General features: G+C 42.2%; 2 protein-coding genes across 5 annotated transcripts; one reads left to right on the plus strand and one right to left on the minus strand.

Annotated features, from left to right (window-relative positions):
- Nucleotides 1–5,278: 5,278 nt before the first annotated feature.
- Nucleotides 5,279–15,368, plus strand: LOC121398944 (targeting protein for Xklp2-B-like). 2 transcript variants are annotated; one of them, XM_041578576.1, is made up of 9 exons: nt 5,300–5,321; nt 7,283–7,398; nt 8,813–8,955; nt 10,194–10,265; nt 10,423–10,513; nt 12,699–12,740; nt 13,280–13,401; nt 14,352–14,509; nt 14,590–15,368. In XM_041578576.1, exons 3-7 carry the CDS (start codon nt 8,823–8,825, stop codon nt 13,368–13,370), a joined length of 429 nt encoding a protein of 142 aa, XP_041434510.1. In that variant the 5' UTR covers nt 5,300–5,321; nt 7,283–7,398; nt 8,813–8,822; the 3' UTR covers nt 13,371–13,401; nt 14,352–14,509; nt 14,590–15,368. The 2 variants fall into 2 exon arrangements, 1 of the variants encoding a protein (XP_041434510.1); XR_005964632.1 differs by lacking the exon at nt 12,699–12,740 and having other exon boundaries at nt 5,279–5,321.
- Nucleotides 15,369–17,090: 1,722 nt separating this feature from the next.
- Nucleotides 17,091–21,755, minus strand: LOC121398827. 3 transcript variants are annotated; one of them, XR_005964532.1, is made up of 2 exons: nt 18,889–21,754; nt 17,091–18,057 (listed from the first exon to the last, which is right to left on the minus strand). XR_005964532.1 is itself a non-coding variant. In XM_041578175.1 (2 exons), the coding sequence occupies exons 1-2, from the start codon at nt 21,736–21,738 to the stop codon at nt 17,477–17,479; spliced, it is 963 nt and encodes a 320-aa protein (XP_041434109.1). In that variant the 5' UTR covers nt 21,739–21,755; the 3' UTR covers nt 17,091–17,476. The 3 variants fall into 2 exon arrangements, 1 of the variants encoding a protein (XP_041434109.1); XM_041578175.1 differs by having other exon boundaries at nt 21,357–21,755.
- Nucleotides 21,756–22,001: the final 246 nt, after the last annotated feature.

Consider the following 22,001-nt stretch of genomic DNA (forward strand, 5'->3'; position numbering starts at 1 on the left):
GCAGCTATTTTCTAGGTTTGCTCATAGCCGATACTTAGACATATGCATACCTCCCAACATTTTGGAAATAAAAAGGAGGGACAAAAAAGTTGGCGCATGTAACATGGCAAAATTGTGTTTGACCACGCCTGTTTTTGTGGCCACGCCCCTAATTACCATGTTCATTTTACAAAATTTGCCAGGTTACGAAAGTTTTCAATTTTTACAGTTATTATAGTTTTGCTAATGAAGGTGAATTGACCTTTAAGCTGTGAGTCTAACTTTTCCCAAGGGACCTGTTATCTTATATTACAATTGCTTATTTGCTTATCTAGAAATTGTTACAAAAGTATCTTATCTTCTGCTGTGGTTGTTCTGGGCTCTCTGCCAAAAGCCGATTAAGGTAGAATCTTTGTTTATTTTTCTGGCTGTTCAGTGCAGAGAAAAACGGGTCTTTCCAGTACAAATGAGGGACTGCAGGTTGAGCTGTCAAAAGAGGGACTATCCCTCTAAAAATGGGACATTTTGGAGGTATGCATATGTAGGTGAGGTTTTTCTAAACCCCAGGGATTGAGTTGGCCAGCTAGGCTGGGTCCTTTTTTCCCCAGAGTAGGACCTTTTTTCCCAGAGGGGAACTGAAAGGTTAGGTTTAAGATTAGGCAGAGTTTAGGATTAGGGAGTTGCTGGGAGTAAGAACTCCTTGCCCAGGCCATCTATAACAGCTTATAGTAACAAAGCAAATATTAATATAGCAGCAATAAAATATATCATGCAGAGTCTTGTAACAGGAACAATGGGACAGGGGCCACACTGTGCCACCTAGTGACAGTTTTAGAGCTCCTAAAGGGATATTATTGCAGTAGAACTAGAACTAAGCTGATGAAGAGAATGGATGGTATCCGGTGTGGCCAAATTGGGGTTGTTCATAGTTACATGATAACTATGTATAAATATACTAGGGGGACCATACAATAAACTCTCTGATGCTTTATTCACCAGTATATCCTTCCAGCAGACACAAGGGACCCACTGAGATTAGATGAAAGGAGATTCCATCTTAACATTTGGGAAGGGTTTGTTACTGTGAGAGCTGTGAAGTTGTGGAATTCTCTCCCAGAATCAGTTGTAATGGCAGATTTATCAGATAGCTTTGAGAAAGGGTGGGATGACTTTTTAGCAAGTGAGAAAATGTAAGGTTACTGACATTAGCTCAGTACAGGTTGATCCAGGGACTGGTCCGATTGCCCCCATATGTAAAAATTCACTAAGTTTTCCCAGGAGCAGTAAACTCTACCTGCTGATTGGTTGCTATGGGTTACTGCCCTGGGCAAACGTAATGCCTTTTATTACATAACCCCATTGGAACCAAGAAGGAATTTAATTCTCTCTCGACTGGAAATAAAAATGGCTCTGGACATTTGGTTTTAACCTCCTTCTGGATCATGTAGCACTTAGGGAGCCTTCATCTGGTTCCTATTGTAACTGCGTTTAGCATTGGTGTTTTGAAATGTAACAAAAAAAATTGTGATTGGTCATTTTTATCACAGGCACTGATTAAACAGAGCTGGATTTCCAGTTCTCAGGCAAGAGTCTTTTTTAAAGGACCAGTAACATCAAATTTTTTTTTTCAAAAATTCGTTAGTACATAACGAAAAAATAACACCAACACAAATTAAAATTTAAAATAGCAAAGCCTTTATTGAGAAATAACTTACAGAAACTCCACTTCCTGTCCTCTTCAGAAACGGCGAAAAGGCGACCATCCTTCCTGCAGCGCTCGATTTGTCCTCCCTGGCTAGCTCCAATATTCTACTGACAGCGTGTGAAGTGAGGTGAAGAGAGTTGAAGCTGCGGATCAAGACCCTGTGGCACCGACACATGAAGACCTTTCTGCTGTACGAGTGCAAGAAAACCAACTGGTGCAGGCAGCCAAAGATGCAGACAGTTTCCTGGGAGCAAGCGGTTCACCCTCCACAGGCAGCGGATCGCTGAGGTGTCACCCGGCTGACTGAGAAGAGAACCTGGCAGAGCGACTTCAGGAAAAACTCAGGTTCCGGTTGAGAGACGCAGTCCTGATTCCGGATCTCTGTCCCCATGCCCTCCCGGTTGCACACAGTTGATCCCAGTATGGGACGATGAATGGGACGACAGTAGCTCCACTGCGGCCGAGGAACCAGCTGGTCCGACGTGTGGCAGTTACTCGGGCGGTTACCATGACTACGAAGGCTCCGGCAGCAGCAGATTCCGCTTATCCACCCGCTCCGACCTGCCGCCCAGCCCTTACTCCACCTCCGCCTCCATCGCCTCCTCACAAGCCCCGGCAAAGGCTCAGCCACGGTCAGCCGCAACCTCAACCGCTTCTCGGCCTTCGTGAAGAGCGGCAGGGAGGCTTTCGTACTGGGGGAGGCGGCGGGGTTCGTGCATGACGGGGACAAGCTGTGTCTGGTGCAGGGGCCGGACGGGCCTGAGTGGCAGGAGAATCCCTACCCGTTACGCTGTAACATAGACAAGCCCACGAAGCAGACCAAGTTCAAGGGCATAAAGAGATACATCTCGTACCGACTCCTCCCCAGTCACACGGGGCTACAGGTTCACCGCCGCTACAAAAACACTTCAACTGGCTCTATACGCGTCTCCTCTACAAGTTCCCCGTCGTGTCACAGCAGAAAGGTCTTCATGTGTCGGTCCCGCAGGGTCTTGATCCGCAGCTTCAACTCTCTTCACCTCACTTCACACGCTGTCAGTAGAATATTGGAGCTAGCCAGGGAGGACAAATCGAGCGCTGCAGGAAGGATGGTCGCCTTTTCTGAAGAGGACAGGAAGTGGAGTTTCTGTAAGGTTATTTCTTAATAAAGGCTTTGCTATTTTAAATTTTAATTTGTGTTGGTGTTATTTTTTCGTTATGTACTAACGAATTTTAGAAAAATTTTTTTTGATGTTACTGGTCCTTTAAGTTCTCTGCCAAACCCCTCACTCTTCTTTGTAGCTTGGGTGCCTCCCTTTCTCGGATTGCTTAGTTGATTGACAAGTCACCAAAGCTCTTTCAGCCAAAATGAAGGCGACGATTTCTGTTCCTCTAGAGGCCCCGGTTCCCATCTAACATGCTTCTCACTACATCTTTAATGCAATACAATTTGTAGTTGTTACTGTACTTCAATGAAAGCCAAGTGCAAAAATACTGCAGTACTTATCTGGGAAGCTGCAGTAGGAATAGAGATGGAGGGATCCCTAATGTGGGGGAACATCTAATGTATATGTCCATACAGCCCTTTAGCTACTTTTTAGCAACCAATAAGAAAATGGGACCATGGACCCTGGATAAAGAGAAAATCTGCATATCAGACTACTAAATGCAGGCCCCCTTTTCTCCCACTTGCAATAGTTCCCCTTTAATCTTTTCTCCTGGTTTTCATAGGGTCTATCATTCATTAGGGATATGTCTTGCCCAAAATACAAGCTGCAAGTGAGACACAGGAGAGAAGCATCCAAAGAGCAACCAGTAGTACAGAGTCCATATCTAAAAAAGCAATATGTGAAATCATTGCTGCTAATCAATGGAGGGAACCTGATACTCATTTAACGTCAGACAATAAATAGAAATAACATGTTAGCACTACAAATACACACAAATATGTGGATAGTAGGCACAAGTCATTTTACAGTACAATAGTTACCATCCCACCCACATAATCCACAACTGAAATACACTCAAGGCTAAGTACAGGGGACTGACCAGGGAAAGGAATCCCTTTTAATGTTGCAGGTTAAAAAACAGGGCCTGATTTACTAAGTAGCACTAATTCCTCCATGTAACAGAGTTGTGTCATATACTGTCAAACCAGACAGAAGGACTTGGTTTATCTGGACAATAATGTTTAGTAGTGAAAGGCTCTGGGAGTAGAATGAGGATCTTCTGGCTTAGACCAAAGATGGGAAAGTCTGGATGTATAAAAACTGTAGGCCTTGAGAAGCGGAAGATCCTGTAGGAAAGGGGCAGGCGGAGTGGGCTAAAAGAGTAAGGAATAAATAGAGTCACACATGCAGGATCTCCAGACCCTTTGTAATAAACAGCAATCCAGTCAAGCTGGGTGCTTGTCCACTGCACATTGATTTCTTTCTCTGCTGTGTATGCCAATATGGGACCCTCAATGGATCTTGGCATCTGCTGAATATCCCAGATTAGGGCCTGATGATCATCGTCATGGTAGAATGGCAACAAGGCAATTCCATGTATAATACCCCAGAATTCATGGTAGAATGGCACAAAGGCAATTCCATGTATAATACCCCAGAATTCATGGTAGAATGGCAAAGAGGCAATTCCATGTATAATACCCCCAGAATTCATAGAAGAATGGCACAAAGGCAATTTCATGTATAATACCACCAGAATTCATGGTAGAATGGCACAGAGACAATTCTAAGTATAATACCCCCCAGAATTCATATTAGAATGGCACAGAGGCAATTCCATGTATAATACCCCAGAATTCATAGTTGAATGGCACAGAGGCAATTCCATGTATAATACCCCAGAATTCATAGTAGAATGGCACAGAGGCAATTCCATGTATAATAACCCCCATAATTCATTTTAGAATGGCACAGAGGCAATTCCATGTATAATACCCCCAGAATTCATGGTAGAATGGCAAAGAGACAATTCCACAAATACAAGAGTCCTCTGCACTCAACCCATTATCAATATATTTAAGACAAGAGACATTTTGTGCATTCTGCTACTGAAAAATGCCTTACCCTTTAAACAAAACAAGGATTGTTTGTCCATATATTGCAATATATTTAAGCTGGCCAACTACGTCAAAGTCATCCCATATCTGGCCAGTCCTACGCTCAATTTTATCTGATTCATTAAGAATTCTATTGCTTCATTTTACAAAGTGAAGTTTTTACTTACTAGCTGCTTTCAAAGTAAAACTCCCATACTTGGCTGCCCTTTTATTAGACACCAGTGGAATCACCTGACTATAGCTGGGAAGGGTGGGAGCTGTTTTGTCTAAAGGGTAAGGCATTTTTCAGTAGCAGTATGCACAAAATGTCTCTTGTCTTAAATATATTGATAATGGGTTGAGTGCAGAGGACTCTTGTATTTGTCTATATGTATTTTGTGGTCACAGCCTCATTGCCCCCCCGCCTAATGGTTTTAAAAAATAGTGGTGAGCACAACTTTCCCTTGTTTGTTATAGTTATACCGGAGCAGTGACCAGCTCCATGTTGTAGCTCCCACCCTTCCCAGCTATAGTCAGGTGATCCCACTGGTGTCTAATAAAAGGGCAGCCAAGTTTGGGAGTTTTACTTTGAAAGCAGCAAGTAAGTTGCAGGTAAAACTTAGTCCCTTTGTAAAATGTATAATGAAGCAATAGAATTCTTAATGAATCAGATAAAATTGAGCACAGGACTGGCCTGAGATGGGATGACTTTGACGTAGTTGGCCAGCTTAAATATATTGCAATATAAGGACAAACAATCCCTGTTTTGTTTAAAGGGTAAGGCATTTTTCAGTAGCAGTATGTACAAAATGTCTCTGTCTTAAATATATTGATAATGGGTTGAGTGCAGAGGACTCTTGTATTTTTCTATATGTATTTTGTGGTCACAGCCTCATTGCACCCCCGCCTAATGGTTTTAAAAAATAGTGGTGAGCACAACTTTCCCTTGTTTGTTAAAGAGACAATTCCATGTATAATACCCCCAGAATTCACATTAGAATGGCACGGAGGCAACTCCATGTATAATACCCCCAGAATTCATAGAAGAATCATGGCACATAGGCAATTTTATGTATAAAACCCCCAGAATTCATGTTAAAATGGCACAGAGACAATTATATGTATAATACCCCCAGAATTCATATTAAAATGGCACAGTGGCAATTCCATGTATAATAGCCCAGAATTCATAGTAGAATGGCACTGAGGCAATTCCATGTATTATACCCCAGAATTAATATTAGAATGGCACAGTGGCAATTCCATGTATAATAGCCCAGAATTCATAGTAGAATGGCACTGAGGCAATTCCATGTATAATACCCCAGAATTCACATTAGAATGGCAAAGAGGCAATTTCATGTATAATAGCCCCAGAATTCATAGTAGAATGGCACAGAGGCAATTCCATGTATAATACCCCCAGAATTCATATTAGAATGGCACAGAGGCAATTCCATGTATAATACCCCCAGAATTCATATTAGAATGGCACAGAGGCAATTCCATGTATAATACCCCCAGAATTCATATTAGAATGGCACAGAGGCAATTCCATGTATAATACCCCCAGAATTCATATTAGAATGGCACAGAGGCAATTCTATGTATAATACCCCCCAGAATTCATATTAGAATGGCACAGAGGCAATTCCATGTATAATACCCCCAGAATTCATATTAGAATGGCACAGAGGCAATTCCATGTATAATACCCCCAGAATTCATATTAGAATGGCACAGAGGCAATCCTATGTATAATACCCCCCAGAATTAATATTAGAATGGCACAGAGGCAATTCCATGTATAATACCCCCCAGAATTCATATTGGAATGAAAAAGAGGCAATTCCATGTATAATACCCTCAGAATTCATAGTAAAATGGCACAGAGTCAATTCCATGTATAATACCCCCCAGAATTAATAGTAGAATGGCATAGTGGCAGATTCACAAATGATACCCACTGAACACTTTTTTTTATGTACAACTGCCTCAGCCAGTGTCGAACTGGCCCACCGGGATACCAGGAAAACTCCCGGGGGGTCCAGGTGTTAGTGGGCCCTCTTGTTTCTAAACATTTGGCCTATTTCATGGTCATTCCCTATTTCTTTTTGGGGGAAAATGCTTAATAATGGGACAATATTGTAAGTATATATAAAAAAGTAGGAAAATAAAGAGGTTGAGTGAGGAGAGGAGGAATAATAGTTTGGAACGGTCCACTGTCTTAGGTTTTTCGGTGAGCCCAAGGTCTAAGGCTTTCTGGTGGTCCTCTGGCATCCCAGTCCAACACTGTCTTCCCTACAGTTGCCCAAAGCACAGGGAGCATGTGCTGGGCCACTGACACTTCTAACAAAATCCAAGATCCCAACTTTTATCATGATCAGGATCAAAAGGAAAAAAAACAAAAACAATCTTTTAGGGTTGCGGAAACTTCCTTACTACATTTTCCCATCCTCCACAAGTAATTTTAATGTAATATAGCTCTATATACAATATAGCTAACGACCACAATCTTATAATGAACCACGAGAGATGTTTATCCGGCTATCTAGTTGTTTTACATTTCCTAGCAACCTGTGTGCGTGCCCTCCAATTCGTCCAATTGCATCCAATCGGAGCGTTCGGTGACGTCAAGTGGGGCGATTGGTCTGTTTGACGGCGTTCTCTATTTAACCTGGTAACGAAGGTATGGAGTGTTTGTGTTATGCTGCGTGGGTTGGGTTTGTTTCCTCGTCCGGGATGCTGACTATAGAAGGATGTGGGGTGCAGGGGATAGTGGGTGCTGACTGGGTCCTGTAAGGATATAGGATGCAGACTGGGTTATAGAAGGACAGTGTTGAATGGGTTATCTAAGGATATGGGATGCAGCCTGGGTTCTGTAAAGATATGGGGTTCTGACTAGGATATATATAATGATATGGGGTGCTGACTGGCTTATATAAGGATAGGGGGTGCTGATTGGGACATTTAATGATATGGGTTGCTGACTGGGTTATATAAGGATAGGGGATGCAGACTGAGTACTATAAGGATATGGTGTTGTGACTAGGATATATATAAGGATAGAGGGTGCTGACTGGGTTCTGTAAGCATATGAGATGCAGACTGGGTTATATAAGTATATGGGGTACTGACTGGGTTATTTAAGGGTATGGGTTGCTGACTGGGTTATATAAGGATAGGGGATGCAGACTGGGTTCTGTTAAGATATAGGGTTCTGACTAGGATATACATATAAGTATATGGGGTGCTGACTGGGTCCTGTAAGCATATGGGATACAGACTGGGTTATATAAGTATATGGGGTACTGACTGGGTTATTTAAGGATATGGGTTGCTGATTGGGACATTTAATGATATGGGTTGCTGACTCGGTTATCTAAGGATATGGGATGCAGCCTGGATTCTGTAAGGATAAGGGGGTTCTGACTAGTATATATTTAAGGATATGGGGTGTTGACTGGGTTATATAAGGATACGGGCTGCTGACTGGGTTCTGTAAGCATATGGGATGCAGACTGGCTTATATAAGGATATGGGGTGCAGAGTGGGTTATAGAAGGATAGGGGCTGCTGACTGGGTTACATAAGGATAGTGTTGAATGGGTAATATAAGGATAGGGGGTGCTGACTTGGTTCTGTAAGAATATGGGATGCAGACTGGGTTATTTAAGGATATGTGGTGCTGACTGGGTTATTTAAGGATATGGGTTGCTGCTTGGGACATATAATGATAAAGGGTGCTGACTGGGTTATATAAGGATAGTACTGACTTGGTTATATAAGGATATGGGATGCAGACTGTGTTCCGTACGGATATGGGGTTCTGACTAGGATATATATAATGATATGGGGTGCTGACTGGGTTATATAAGCAAATGGGATGCTGACTGGAATATACAAGCATATGGGCTGCTTACTGGCATATACATAAATATCGGGTGCCGACTGGATAATACAGGGATATGGTATTCTGGGTGGGATATTTAGAGTAAACACGTACGAGGGCTATTTCAGGGATGTGCGGAGGGAATAGTAGAATTGCTGGTATAATCCCCTGTCAGTCCCAGTAATGCCCGGTTTGGCATCATCTTCTCACAGGTACAGTGCAATGGTGAGACAGTTTCCTGTAAGTGGCCCAGTTGCTATGGCAGACATGCTGGATCCCTACACCTTTGATGCCCCTTCTACATACATTAACTTTAGTTCTTTCCATGAGGATCACAATGCTGACTCCTGGTTAGGTGAGATTCCTTGGGGATCTAGAATGGGAGGGGCGTAGAGTCAAGTATTGGCTGGGAATTGGGTTGGGGGGATCTGTATATTGAATGTGATGAAGTGTTTAGCATGAGTGCTGCTGGAGGTGCAGACTATCCCCTGGGTGAGCCTTCCCCTGGCTGTTTGAGTGCACCCTTGTTTCATTCTTTGGGTTAGAACTCTCCGTGTGGCAGCCTCTCTAGTGCCTTGACTCCTCCCTCACATTTGCATAGCTCAGATTTTCTTTGCTCAGACTCCCTGAGTTGCTTAACATTTGGGCAGGCTCCCTACACCAACATACTTATATGTTGTAAGGAGGGACTCTATGCGCCCCTGTATTGTAGATCCTTTTAGCTGTTAACTCCTGTGTGTGCCATGTCCTTTGTTTCTGATTTCCAGTGCCCACGTGTGCCCTTTATTTTCTAATAGGAGCATTGCTAGGTGCATAGCTGTACCTCTCTCTCTACCTAAACACATCTGGGCCCCTCATCTCATTCTGGAGCTTCCCCTCTTCTGCCATTTTCATTTGTACATTTAGGCCCTCTTGATCTCTGTTGGTTTTCTCTAATAATCCCCACTTGCTCTACCCTACTCTCCAATCCTTATGCTCTTTCCATGTCTTCTCTTTACAGTACTGCTGCCTGCATATAGGACTTACTTGTGTAGGAAGAGCTACCAATACAAAAATAGCCCTGAACCAAGAAATTAAGTTAAAAAAAACTGACACAGCCACTGAGAAATTATCTTCATTCAATTGATGATGCCTTCCAAGGTTGTTTCCATGTCCTACAGCATGGGAACATCTACTCTATAGTCTGCCCATTCTGATTGGTTACCAAGGATATAAGGGTCACCCCTAATGTCTTTATTGTAACCTAGCTCCAAATGCATGATGTAATTGAGTGTCAGTGGCATGGGCTCCTGGGCTACTTCGCTAATAGTAGTTGTCTGACTTTTAGGTTCAAGCCCCACTTGGAGGTCAGGGCCCTTTGGACATAAGATTTGATATATAAAACATTGGTGAATTGGGAATTCGCCCATAGTTCCAGCAACATAAGTGCTCACTTCCAGACCCCACTCTCTGATCTTCTAGATATTCCTGGAAGCATAAAATCAAATGGGCATTCACCCCCTAACTGGACATCTATCCAAGTGGCTTGGTGGACTTGGCCTGAGGACCAGTTTATACCACATATGTAATCTGTTGCCAATTTTTGTTCTGCAGACAGAGTGACCAATGCACTTAATACTCCCCCAAACCAGAGGCCACGCTTTGAAACTTCTGCTGTGAATTCTGGTAAGTGACAAATAAATGTGTTTCTGCTGGGAGTGTAAGGGACCCCAATGCTGATACAGTGCAGCATGAATATATTAGCATGTTCTAAAGAAGCAGCCTTACAATTGGCAGGGGGCATTAGGCTGCTCCAGTTAAACAAGTCTGTTTCCTTTAACAGAACACAAGCGCAAGGTGTTGACAACCCTTTCAAAGGAGGCAGTCTCCAAGAGTACTATACATTTTTGTGATGTGAAATCTCCGTCAATGCGGTAAGTTGTTTTTTGTTTTTTTTGGGCTTGGGGACAATGCTGTGTACCTGTGTCACAGTAGTTTGCTTTATCTGTCATATTTTACAGATTCATTAGAAACACTAGACACTGGATGAATAGAATAAGCAGCAGATGTTTTTGATCTTGATTAAGATTATAAGACTACACCTGTTTAAAGGAACAGTAACATCAAAAAAGTAATACAAATATAATGCAGTGTTGCCCTGCACTGGTAACACTGCTGTGTTTGCTTCAGAACCACTACTATAGTTTATATAAATTAGGGAGGCACCAAATCCAGGATTGAGTTTGGGATTCGGCCTTTTTCAGCAGGATTCGTATTCGGCCGAATCTATCGCGAAGGATTTGGGGGTTCGGCCGAATCCAAAATAGTGTATTCGGTGCATCCCTAATACAAATAAGCTGCTGTGTAGCAATGGGGGAGTAACCTGAGAAAAGGCTCAGGTTACACAACAGATAGCAAATATACTCTGTAGAACAGGGGTCAGCAACCTTTATCAAAAGAGCCATTTTGCCCCCTCTTCCACTAAAGAAAAATAGTCTGGAGCCGCAAAACATAACACAGTTTATAAACTTTTAAAAGTTGTAACCTTTTTTTAATGTTAACTGTTACAACAACAGAATACAACAAACAGAAGTGCAGTGTGTATGTGTAGGCCTACTTTGAAATAAATTAAACACTGAATAGCCCTATTAAATGCTACTGTTCTCATCTGTTTAATGTGACTTCGGTTTCTGAAGCTCCATGATGATTTTCCCTCTGTTGTCTTGCGTGTCTTGTCTTGAGTGTGTGACCGTGGTAAGGACCATGATGAATCATATTGCTGCGGCTCGGTCTTGCCTGTCACTCCAGGGACGTCTGTACAGCCCTCGCACCTGCTGGCGGCTTCCTGAGTGTGCTACCGCGGTAAGCTGACCGCTAGCTTACCGCGGTCGCACACTCAAGAAGCCGCCAGCAGGTGTGAGGGCTGTATAGATGACATGTCAAGCAAAGCCGCAGGATAAAGAGCCGCATGAGGCTCCGGAGCCTGGGGTTGCCTACCCCTGCTGTAGAACATAATGGTGTTATCTGTTATCCACTATTTAACCTGTGCCATATAGCCTTTTTTCAATCTCCACCCCAGCAGTTAGTTTATATAAAGTAGTAGTGTTTCTGAAGCAAACAGATCAGTTTTACCAGTGCAGGGCAACAGTACACGATATTTTCATTACTTTAAAACACTTAAATTTTTTGGTGTTACTTAAAGGCCTACATTTCAAACACTTAGGGGCAGATTCACTAAGGGTCGAATTTCGAAGTTAAAAATACTTCGAAATTCGACCCTCGAATTGAAATCCTTCGACTTCGAATATCGAAGTCGAAGGATTTAGCGCTAATCCTTCGATCGCACGATCGAAGGATTTTTCGTTCGATCGAACGATTAAATCGTTCGAATCGAACGATTCGAACGATTTTAATTCAACGATCGAAGGAAAATCCTTCGATCAAAAAAAGATTAGCAAACCTATGGGGACCTTCCCCATAGGCTAACATTGACTTCGGTAGGTTTTACCTGCCGAAGTAGGGGGTCGAAGTTTTTTTTAAAGGGGAAGTACTTCGACTATCGAATGGTCGAATAGTCGAACGATTTTTCGTTCGATTCGTTCGATTTCGTTCGAATTCGAACTAATTTAACCAATTCGATGGTCGAAGTACCAAAAAAATACTTCGAAATTCGAAGTATTTTTCATTCGAATCCTTCACTCGAGCTTAGTGAATCAGCCCCCAAAAGTGTTCCTGCACTAAAAAGATTATACAATGAGAAGCAGTGGGTACTGGCACACAAGCACTTCTCATTTTGCTGCTCCTTCTGTTGTTTACTTCTCTTTTAAAGGACTAATTTTCCTTTGGCGTTTTCTCTGCTTTTGATTTTTTCTTTCCTCTTTCTGTCCCATGTTTTTTAACACACTCCCTCTTCATATAGGTTCTGCTATGCCATTATTTATCCATCTGTACCCTATTTTTTTTCCTTTAGATAAAGCAGCGTTTTTACATATATTTTGTTTTATGTTTTGAAACCTGTAATGTTTAAGGGGTTGTTTCCTTTCAATACAGTGAAATCCGATTTCTGCTATGCCATGTTATCTTGCTTTTCTCACCTATCCTCATTTCTCCCTCCAACAGATCAACCAGGCTCATGTCCAGGAAGCTGTGCAAACTAAAGGGGTATGTATGGCTACTGAAACTTCATCAGCCCCAGTGACTGACCACTTTCCTTCCTGCTGAAGTCTGTAGAAATGATTTGTTACCATTCTCTGCTGGGGCCCAGTAACTCAACCTGCTCAGGAAAGAATATCTGTCTCATGCATGTATGGTGCGGTGGGGGTTTAATGCTCAGCAAAGCTACAAACCACTGATATCAAGATCCATATTGCCCTTTTATGGGAAAAGGCTGCTGGGCTGTTAACTTGGATGCAAATAAAGAATCGCCCTTTTGAAAGGCTCATGTGAGTCACAGCCTTGTCTATCTATATTACCCTAAATACATCCATATATCTTCTCTGATCCTATTATACCTTTGTGGAGAATATATTACAGCTGTCTCCATCCAAGTTGAGGGGAACATTAGTTCAGCACTGCTCCTGACTACATGATTATTACTGTAAAATAACCACCAAGTTGTACAGTGCTGGAGCCTAATGGATTGGTTCCCAGTAGATATGTGTCATTGCCTATTTACATATGTCATACAAGTTTCTTTTCAGGAGTAGGAATGTGCTGGTGAAGCCTAAAATTGCAGAACAGCAAGAGCTTGAGAAGATACAAGAACTTCAAAAGAATCTCAAGAAAAATTAGCATTCCATGAAAGCTGCCATAACTAGAGCAGGTGTGTACCTGTTGGTGGGAGTGACTATATATATTTTCCTGACTGTGTACAAAATAAGATATACCCTCATACTGTACTCAGAACATTCCTTTTGTATTTGTACATATGGTAGGCAGGAGCCATATTTTTTCTCATTTGACCAATGCTGTCTAACTGGTGTAATCCCCCTGTATTGTTCACATCTGTAACACCTCTTTTGTTCACAGTCCGGTACTGTTCACACCTGTAAAGCCCTGCACTGTTCACATCTCATTCAAACTGCTGGAGGGCCTCCAGTACTGTGAAGCACTGTATTAACTGTTCATTTTAAAGTGGTCCTGATAGGTTTCTGTCTCCTGCAGTATTCTGCCTTCCCCATGCTCCCTGTGTCGGCCATACTCTTCATGCTCTATGATCCTTGTGTGTGCCATACTCTGCCTGCCCTATGTTCCCTGTGTGTGCCATACTCTGCCTGCCCCATGCTCCCTGTGTGTGCCATACTCTGCCTGCCCTATGCTGCCTGTGTGTGCCATACTCTGCCTGCCCTATGCTACTTGTGGGACATGAGCCTGGTAGCATTTGTTCTGGGGGTTTGTTAGCATTTGGAAGTTATTAAGGGCCCCTAAGGTATTTAATCATGTACTGTGTTATCCACAGGGGAGGAGGCATATGGATTTAAGGGTATGTCTTAAAATGACTTTAATGTTTCACATATTCGTGATGAGTGATATCCCTGCAGTGAGCACCAATCGTTTGTTTTTTTGTTCTTTGATGTGCTACCACCCTGAACTTGGATATGGTCTTAAAAATTCTTGTGGTAACATGGGTGTGATTTAAAGTGGATATGGATTAAACACTGGTAAAACTTAGGGCCTCTGTACCACAGTGTTTTAGACAGTACAATATGAGGGTATAACTAATTGGCTCTGTGTCTATTGCATGGCTTCACCCCCCCCCCTTCTGTGTCTCAGGTCAGTCTTTGAATAATGGTGACCCTCCAGTCACAAAACCAGTGGATTTTCTCTGTAAAACCAATGATCAACTTGAGCATGGTTCCAATCAACCTGAGAGAAATGACTGTAACATGGTGAAATTTGTTGCATCACTAAGGAGACACCAATCGCTATCGGTGAGTTTAGCAGTGTGGGGGTTATCATTGGATTTGTTGTGTGGGAGCACAAATGTAATTTACTTGGGCTGTACCCACAGGTTCAGATTCCTAAACGAGGATACACAATCCCAAAACCCTTCAACCTGTCACAGGGAAAAAAACGAAAGCGTGAGGAGGCTTTGGAATCCAGTGCTGAAAAGGTTATATCTTTCTCCAAAAGAACTCCCGCACCTTATTGCCTGCATGGCCACCAGAGGGAGCTCGAGGAAGAGGAGGTGCCTGTTATCAAAGCCACTCGTACGCCACATTACAGGGTCCTATTTAAACCCAAACTTTTAGAAAAGAGACAAGTGGATCATAGGCGGAGGGTGACTTTTGAGTTTGGGAAGGCTAAACAAAGATCAGCAAAAAAAATTTCACCTACCGGAGGTGCAGGCCTTCAGAGCAGTTGGGGGGAAACAATAGCATTTTTTAAAGCAAAGTCCCCTATAGAGTGCTATAGTCACCTTATTAAGAAAATGTGTGTGCCCCAATGAGGCCTTCCATACCAGGAGGTCCCTCCCAGTGAACAAGCCACAGTGCTTGATAGATTTCTTAAAAGAGAACTGAACCCTAAAACAAAATATGGCTAAAAATGCCATATTTTATATGCTGAACTTATTGAACCAGCCTAAAAGTTCAGCATCTCTATAGCAGTGATTTCAAACTTGTCACAGGAACTCCCTATCTTTGATTTTGTTAAAAGTCTTTTACACGCACATGCTCAGTGAGCTTTGAGCAGCTGTTTAGAAGCTAAACGTAGGAGTTTTCACAAATCAGAAAATAGGTAAGACTGTTAACTGATATTACGAAGCTGGTGAATAAATTATGATGCTAATTGTGCTGGTTTCTGTGCTGCTATGTACCAATAATCCGAATTACGTACTAATCAGCCTTATATTGTAATATAAATATATATATATATTACATATAATTATAGTATATTGTGTGTCTTTCCCTAAGCCCAAAGCATGTGCAGTGAATAAACAAAGATGACGGGGAACTGGGGCATCTTTGAAGACACAGATCTTCCCCATTAAAGGGCTGTGGTTGCCTTCGGCTGGTACAGAAGCCCAAAATATAATGTACAAAATTTCTGCCCAACTTCTTTAGTTAAGTGTTAGTTCTCCTTTAAAACAATTATTATTGTGTGCCCCATCTGGAATGTATCTATAGTTGGTGAAACATTTTTTAGATTATAGGCATCCTTTAAACCAAAGCTATGGTCAATAGTATCCCTGCATGAATTCTCTTACTCTCTCTCCGTTTCAGTTTGAGTCATGTGACAGAAATGACATCAGAACTCACCATTTATAACTGATGATATCAGAACTCATCATTTATAAGGATATCATTTACAAGATATTAATGGCTTTTGTGTATTATATATTAATACGGAAGGTACCCGCACTCTGTCTCTGACTTCCACTTTACGGGTGCTTGGCCAAGTAAATGTATATAATTGTTGAAGAGGGACCAGCACACCGATCTTTTTAAATTCACCAAATATTTATTGCAACATCACTGTGCTTCCACAAAAGCACAGTGATGCTGCAATAAATTTTTTTGAATACCCTCTTGAACAGTATATATATATATATATATATATATATATATATATATATATATATATATATATATATATATATATATATATATATATATATATATATATATATATATATATATATATATATGTGTGTGTGTGTTTTGTATACCAACTTTTATACATTATACAATCCAGTAAGAGCCGAGATAAAATAGTGTCATGTATAGTGTATAACATCCCTGACAAACACAGCAAAATAAATGCAGAGTAAACATCAAGTATAATAACTTAGTATGTCAGAAATACATTTTGTGAATCTAGTGGAAGCCTTCACCTCAGAAAATATATTTCCCCAAAATGTAAGGTCATGTGATTAAATGGAACAGATACAGACAGACAGATACAGAGACTTATGGGGTGCCGTTTGTCCCAAATACATTCTGTATACAAAACTATCTCTAATACACAGAATGAATGTCTCTCGTGGTATATAAGTATTTATGACCATACACAGATAAATATAATATACAAAAGACTTATTTCTATTAAAGAATGAAAACAAAATCTGGTTAGTGCACAAAAGGATGTCATTATATCACAAACTCCATTCTGTACAGTTTAACAAGCAATCTGTCTCACAAATGTATAACCTCCATGTAACGGACACACTTATGTGCAAAGTTACTTATAGAATGAATTATGTAAAAACAAAGTTGGACATAATATATAATAGTGTAACTAACTAGTGCTTGTCAAGCTAGATTTGAATGACAAAATAGATATCTGTGACAGAAAGCAAGATTTTATAGCACAGGATTCATTCTTTCCACAAAATGACAGTTTTGTTTCACAAAACAGATAAAATAACCATTCTGTGAAGCAACACTGTCAGTCACATTCCTGAACCAATAAGAACAAAGCTTTAGGCTAAGGATCCCCCTACTCCCTTCTTTTAACTTTACCTTAACTGGATCATAACATTTCAATTAAATAAAAACACAAACACATGAATAGTGGCAAAATCTGTGGAGGTCACGTTCTTTATTTACAAATTCACAAAAGGACTAGGCACCCCTGACCCACAGCTGCGGCTCCTATCATTTCCTCTGGGCCTCCGCCCATACCTTTACCGACTTACAGGGAGCAGAGATTCAGGGCAAAACGCACTCTGTGACCTACGGTTACCCATCCTCTTGCTCCCTATCATGTGCAATAGTGGCGCTAACCCAGCCTCTCAGCTGAACTCAGACAAGACCGTGCAGTCTCAGTCTGATCCACGCTAGTGACTCTCCAAGGGTAGGCCTGCACTGTAAATCTCACCATTTCCGGAGCCGTGCTGACGCCACCCACTGGAAAAAATAGGGAAGGGTGCCTACTATCCTTTTTCCATGGCCCACCTATCTGGCCCGTGACCTCCACCATTCCTCCACAAAATTACCAATGTTTTTCAAAAACAAATCCAAACCCTCTCGCGATAAATGCACTCTATCGTATCTATAAAGACCTTTTTGCTTGTATTTTATATTCTCATGCCTTATTATCCCGTTACCGGAGGAATACATGATTTTGTGCATGGCTCTGTTTACTTTCTTCCTTGCTTTCTCCACACCTTTAGGGTCAATTGCTCCTCTCCATTCTCCCCTTTGTATAATGTCCGACCATGCTATCTTCCCCACCTTCGGGTTTCCTATCACCTCCTCCATATCTTTTCTCATGGCCTCTATCAGTGCTGGAGTCTTTCCTACTGTCAAGTCATTTCCTCCTGCATGTATCACTAGCAGATCAACAAATTCACATTGCCGGAGGGTAGAGACCAACCTACCTTTCAATTGTTCCCACCTCATACCTCTCCAGCCCAACCATGCAGTCTTCATGTTTTCCTCCGGTAACCCCCATTCTTGCCCTGCTGCATGTCTGCTTGCCCAATAAACAAATGAATGGCCTATGATCACGATTCTGCAAGGAGTTGTACCCCCTGCTGAAAAACACGAAATAACAGACATCAACCAGTTATACTCCTACTCCTTCCCTTTTACCTGTCGAATATATTTCTTAAACACTCTCGACCTCCATCTCCCTAGTTCTTTTATTCTTTCCTCCTTATCTCCTCTCATTGCGGCCTCCGTTGCCGCCCCTATCCTGAAAGAATGCGACCCGAACTTACTTGGGTCCCACCCATTGGCCACCACTGCCTTCTTTAACACTTGGCAAAACTGAAAAGCTGAAATAGGAGATAAATCCTCGTGTATCAAAAACCACTGAAATCCCGCTGGCCTTACTCTCATGTACTCTTTTACTGCTCTCACTGGGCACGCTACCCCTTCTGTTTTTTCAATCCTAACCCATTTTCCCCTGCCCAACTGATCCGTTTTTGACTTAGCAATGTATACTAAAACCCCTTCCTCCTGTACCAAAACATGCTTAAGCATTAACCCCTTCCCCAGTGTCTTCTTAGAAGGAGGCACTAGTTCACTTATCCTAAATGCCCCCCCAAATGCTAACGCAAAAGTTGCTCTAAACAATATACACTCAAATTTGTTCAAACAAACTGTTTCTAATGACCTCAATATCAGCTGTAACCTACTCTCTATTATTGGTTCCCTTTTATCTACTCTTGTTCCTTCCATCCTTGCCCATCCTTTCATTATTTTTCTTACTACTGGGGAATGCGTTATGTCTATCTTCCCGTGCGCTATAGAAAAATGAGCAATTGCTGCTAATGCTGTACTTGCCCCCGCTTTTGACCTTCCTTCTTTTCTTAACTCTGTTAGAAATGCTAACAATACATTCACATTTTCGTCGTTCTTACCATCCTTGCAGAATAGCTGCCATCTTTCCCATTCCCTTTTGTAGGTAGAAACAGTTTTTTCTGATACCGACCTTTCAAATAGATCTTCTAGGATTGGGTCACCAACTGCCACAGATTATCAGGGCATGCATGAGCTATTTTTGACGCATTCGGTGCCAGTTTAAAGAAAATATCCCACTTTTCCCTTGACAGTGCATCTGCTAATGTATTTTGCACCCCTGGGACATGCTGTGCTCTAAAAGATATATTAAATTTCATGCACACCAGCACCAAATGCCTCAATAAGCGAATAACAGGCATGGAATCTGACGACAAGTTGTTTACCGCATAAACTACTCCCATATTATCAGAAAGAAACTTAATTGCCTTATTTTCCAACTCTTTCGACCATAATTCTAACGCTACCAAAATGGGGAATAATTCCAGCAAAGTTACGTTTTTTGTCAAACCGCTCTCCTGCCAAGCCCGCGGCCACCTTGCCGCACACCATTGCCCTGCCAAGTAAGCACCAAATCCAATACTGCCTGCCGCATCCGTAAGCAACTTTATTTCCTGATTAGCCTGAACCTCCTTTCTCCAAAAACGAATTCCATTAAATTTCTCTAAGAAACTATCCCATACGACCAAATCTTCCCTCAACTCCTTTGTAACCCTTATTTTGTGAAAAGGCTTCTTAACTCCTGCTGTAGATTTCTCTAGCCTCCTATTAAAAACACGACCCATTGGTATGATCCTACAGGCGAAGTTCAACAAGCCCAGGACCTTCTGCATGTCCCTCAAGGCTACCTTATTTGCCGATAACACCTTCCTGACCTCCTGTCTCATCTTTTCAACCTTGTCCTTAGGCAACCTGCACACTTTAGCCTCTGTGTCTATTTCAATTCCCAAATACATCAGTCTTGTGGTTGGCTCTACTGTTTTTTCCTCCGCCACAGGCACTCCCAGCTCCCTTAGCAACTGCAAAAATATCCTCAAATTATTCTTACAGATATCAGATTTGCTAGGTCCCATAATCAAGAAATCATCCAAATAATGTGCTGTAGCTCCTTTCCTTGTCCTTCTATCCAATTCCCAATGCAAGTACGTGCTAAACATCTCAAAATAAGAGCAAGAAATGGCACAACCCATTGGCAAGCAAAGGTCAACATAAAATTCTCCTTGAAAACAACAACCGGTTAATTTAAAGCTGTCTGGATGCAAAGGTAACAACCTGAATGCAGATTCAATATCCACTTTTGCTAACAATGCCCCTCCCCCTAACTTCTTCACTTCCTCCAATGCCTCATCAAATGATTGATATTGTACCCTACACTGTTCCTTATCCAAAGCATCATTAACCGATCCCCCTTCTGGGTATGACAAATGTTGTATCATTCTGAACTTCCCTGTCTCCTTTTTCGGTACTATTCCCAATGGTGACACCACCAAATCTGCAATAGGCTTCTCCCTAAATGGGCCTGCCATCCTACCCAAGCCCACTTCCTTCTCTATCTTTTGTTTCAGTGCCTCTGGATGATTACTAGCTGATTTCACATTTTTTACTTTCTCGTTTGGCGGGGGGGGGGGGTTAACACTGGTATCCTAAAACCTTCTATAAAACCTTTTTCCAAAAATTCTGCTGTCTTCCTGTCTGGATAATTTGCCAAAGCCTCACTTAGCCTTTCCGTCTGAATTGGCGTTTCCGCTCTTCTGTGTAGCTGCTCGAAAAGGCTGCCTAAATCCCTGATTATCCCCCTTCTTCAAACAATCACCTACCACATGCGAAGCTCCACATGATAAACATGCATGCTTAAATTTGCACGCAAATCCCCTACTACATCTCCTCTCATTGTACGCAAAACATACATTCCTCTGTTTAACTGCGGATCCCACTTTGACACTGCCAACTGCGTTACCTTCCCTGGACACCCATCTAGTCCACAAATCAATATCCTTCTGCCCAAAAGACAACATCTTACAACTGACCATTTTCTTCCTAAAAGCTCTGTCATAATCAAACCAGGATGACCCCTTGTAAAACAAATATGTATCCACTATCATATCCATATATTTTATCACGTTCAAGCACTGCTCTGGTTGCTTCTTTAAATACACACTAGAAAAAACGAAAAACCCTTTCAACCAATCAAAAATAGACTTCTTTCTGCCCTTTTCAACTGTTTTTTCGCCTTCTTCTTTGGACTGTACTGCCTCCCTCGTTATATCATATATATCCACAAATTTCCCTGCTTCTATATTTCTCACTACCTTTCTTGGCAAATGAGCAGATGTGTCCGTTAAAGCACAAGCATAAGTGTCTGCTGCCCCCATAACCGAACCTACTACTCCGCTTTCTTGTACTATCTTCCCCCCCATAGTCTTTCTAAAATACCGCTTCATGACTGCTAAAAATTTCTCACTCTCTGTCCCATTCTCTGAGTCATCTGAATCTGTTTCAGAATCAAAAACATTTTGCTCATTCAACTCACCAACAGATGCATCTCTGACCCCTCCTGCCGCTCTTACTTCCTGTGAAACCGCCACCTCCTTCTGTGCCGCTTGCCCCGTTCCACTTCTATGTCTCTGAGAAGGTCCGGCTTCTTCCATCCTCATTTCTTTTTCCTTCCTCCATTGCCGCCAGCTCTCCTCCTCTTCTCTATTTCTGAAATAGAAACTCGGCATCCCATTACCATTGTGCCTATAATCCTCCCACTGACTAGACCTCCCCCCCCTCACCCATTGCCTGCTTATGGGAAAAAATTGCATGTTATTAGCATATGCCTGTTCATCATGCCCACCATAAAAATCATACTCCCTTTCCCACCCCCCAAAGCCATAACCATCCCTGGCTGGGGCCATTTCGCGGAACATTGGGACTGGCCCCCCCCCGAAACCCCCGTTGCCCCCCAGTCTGCTCCCCCTGAGCCTGGAGCTCCCCCCCCCTCTAGCTGCTGGCCCCATCCTACTGTGGGCAATGCTGCTGCTGGTGGTTGCTGCCTCCATCCCCCATTCCCCCTCGTCCCTAATGTACCCTCCCCAGCTGCATCCCTCCCCCTCCTCCTCCCACTCGCAATCCCCTTCCTCAAATGCTGCCCCCTCCCTATGTGAGACGGTGTTGCCGAACTCAGTCTCCC

This window comes from Xenopus laevis, chromosome 9_10S (assembly GCF_017654675.1).
Source record: "Xenopus laevis strain J_2021 chromosome 9_10S, Xenopus_laevis_v10.1, whole genome shotgun sequence".
In the NCBI taxonomy this organism is placed as follows: Eukaryota; Metazoa; Chordata; class Amphibia; order Anura; family Pipidae; genus Xenopus; species Xenopus laevis.

Coding starts and splice junctions, on each gene's coding strand:
- LOC121398944 (XM_041578576.1), top strand. CDS start 8,823: ATGGTGAGACAGTTTCCTGTAAGTGGCCCAGTTGCTATGGCAGACATG. Junction 10,266..10,422: donor AACTTCTGCTGTGAATTCTG/GTAAGTGACAAA, acceptor TTCCTTTAACAG/AACACAAGCGCAAGGTGTTG. Junction 10,514..12,698: donor GTGAAATCTCCGTCAATGCG/GTAAGTTGTTTT, acceptor TCCCTCCAACAG/ATCAACCAGGCTCATGTCCA.
- LOC121398827 (XM_041578175.1), bottom strand. CDS start 21,738: ATGTTCCGCGAAATGGCCCCAGCCAGGGATGGTTATGGCTTTGGGGGG. Junction 18,058..21,356: donor GGTCAGAGATGCATCTGTTG/GTGAGTTGAATG, acceptor CGTGTTTTTCAG/CAGGGGGTACAACTCCTTGC.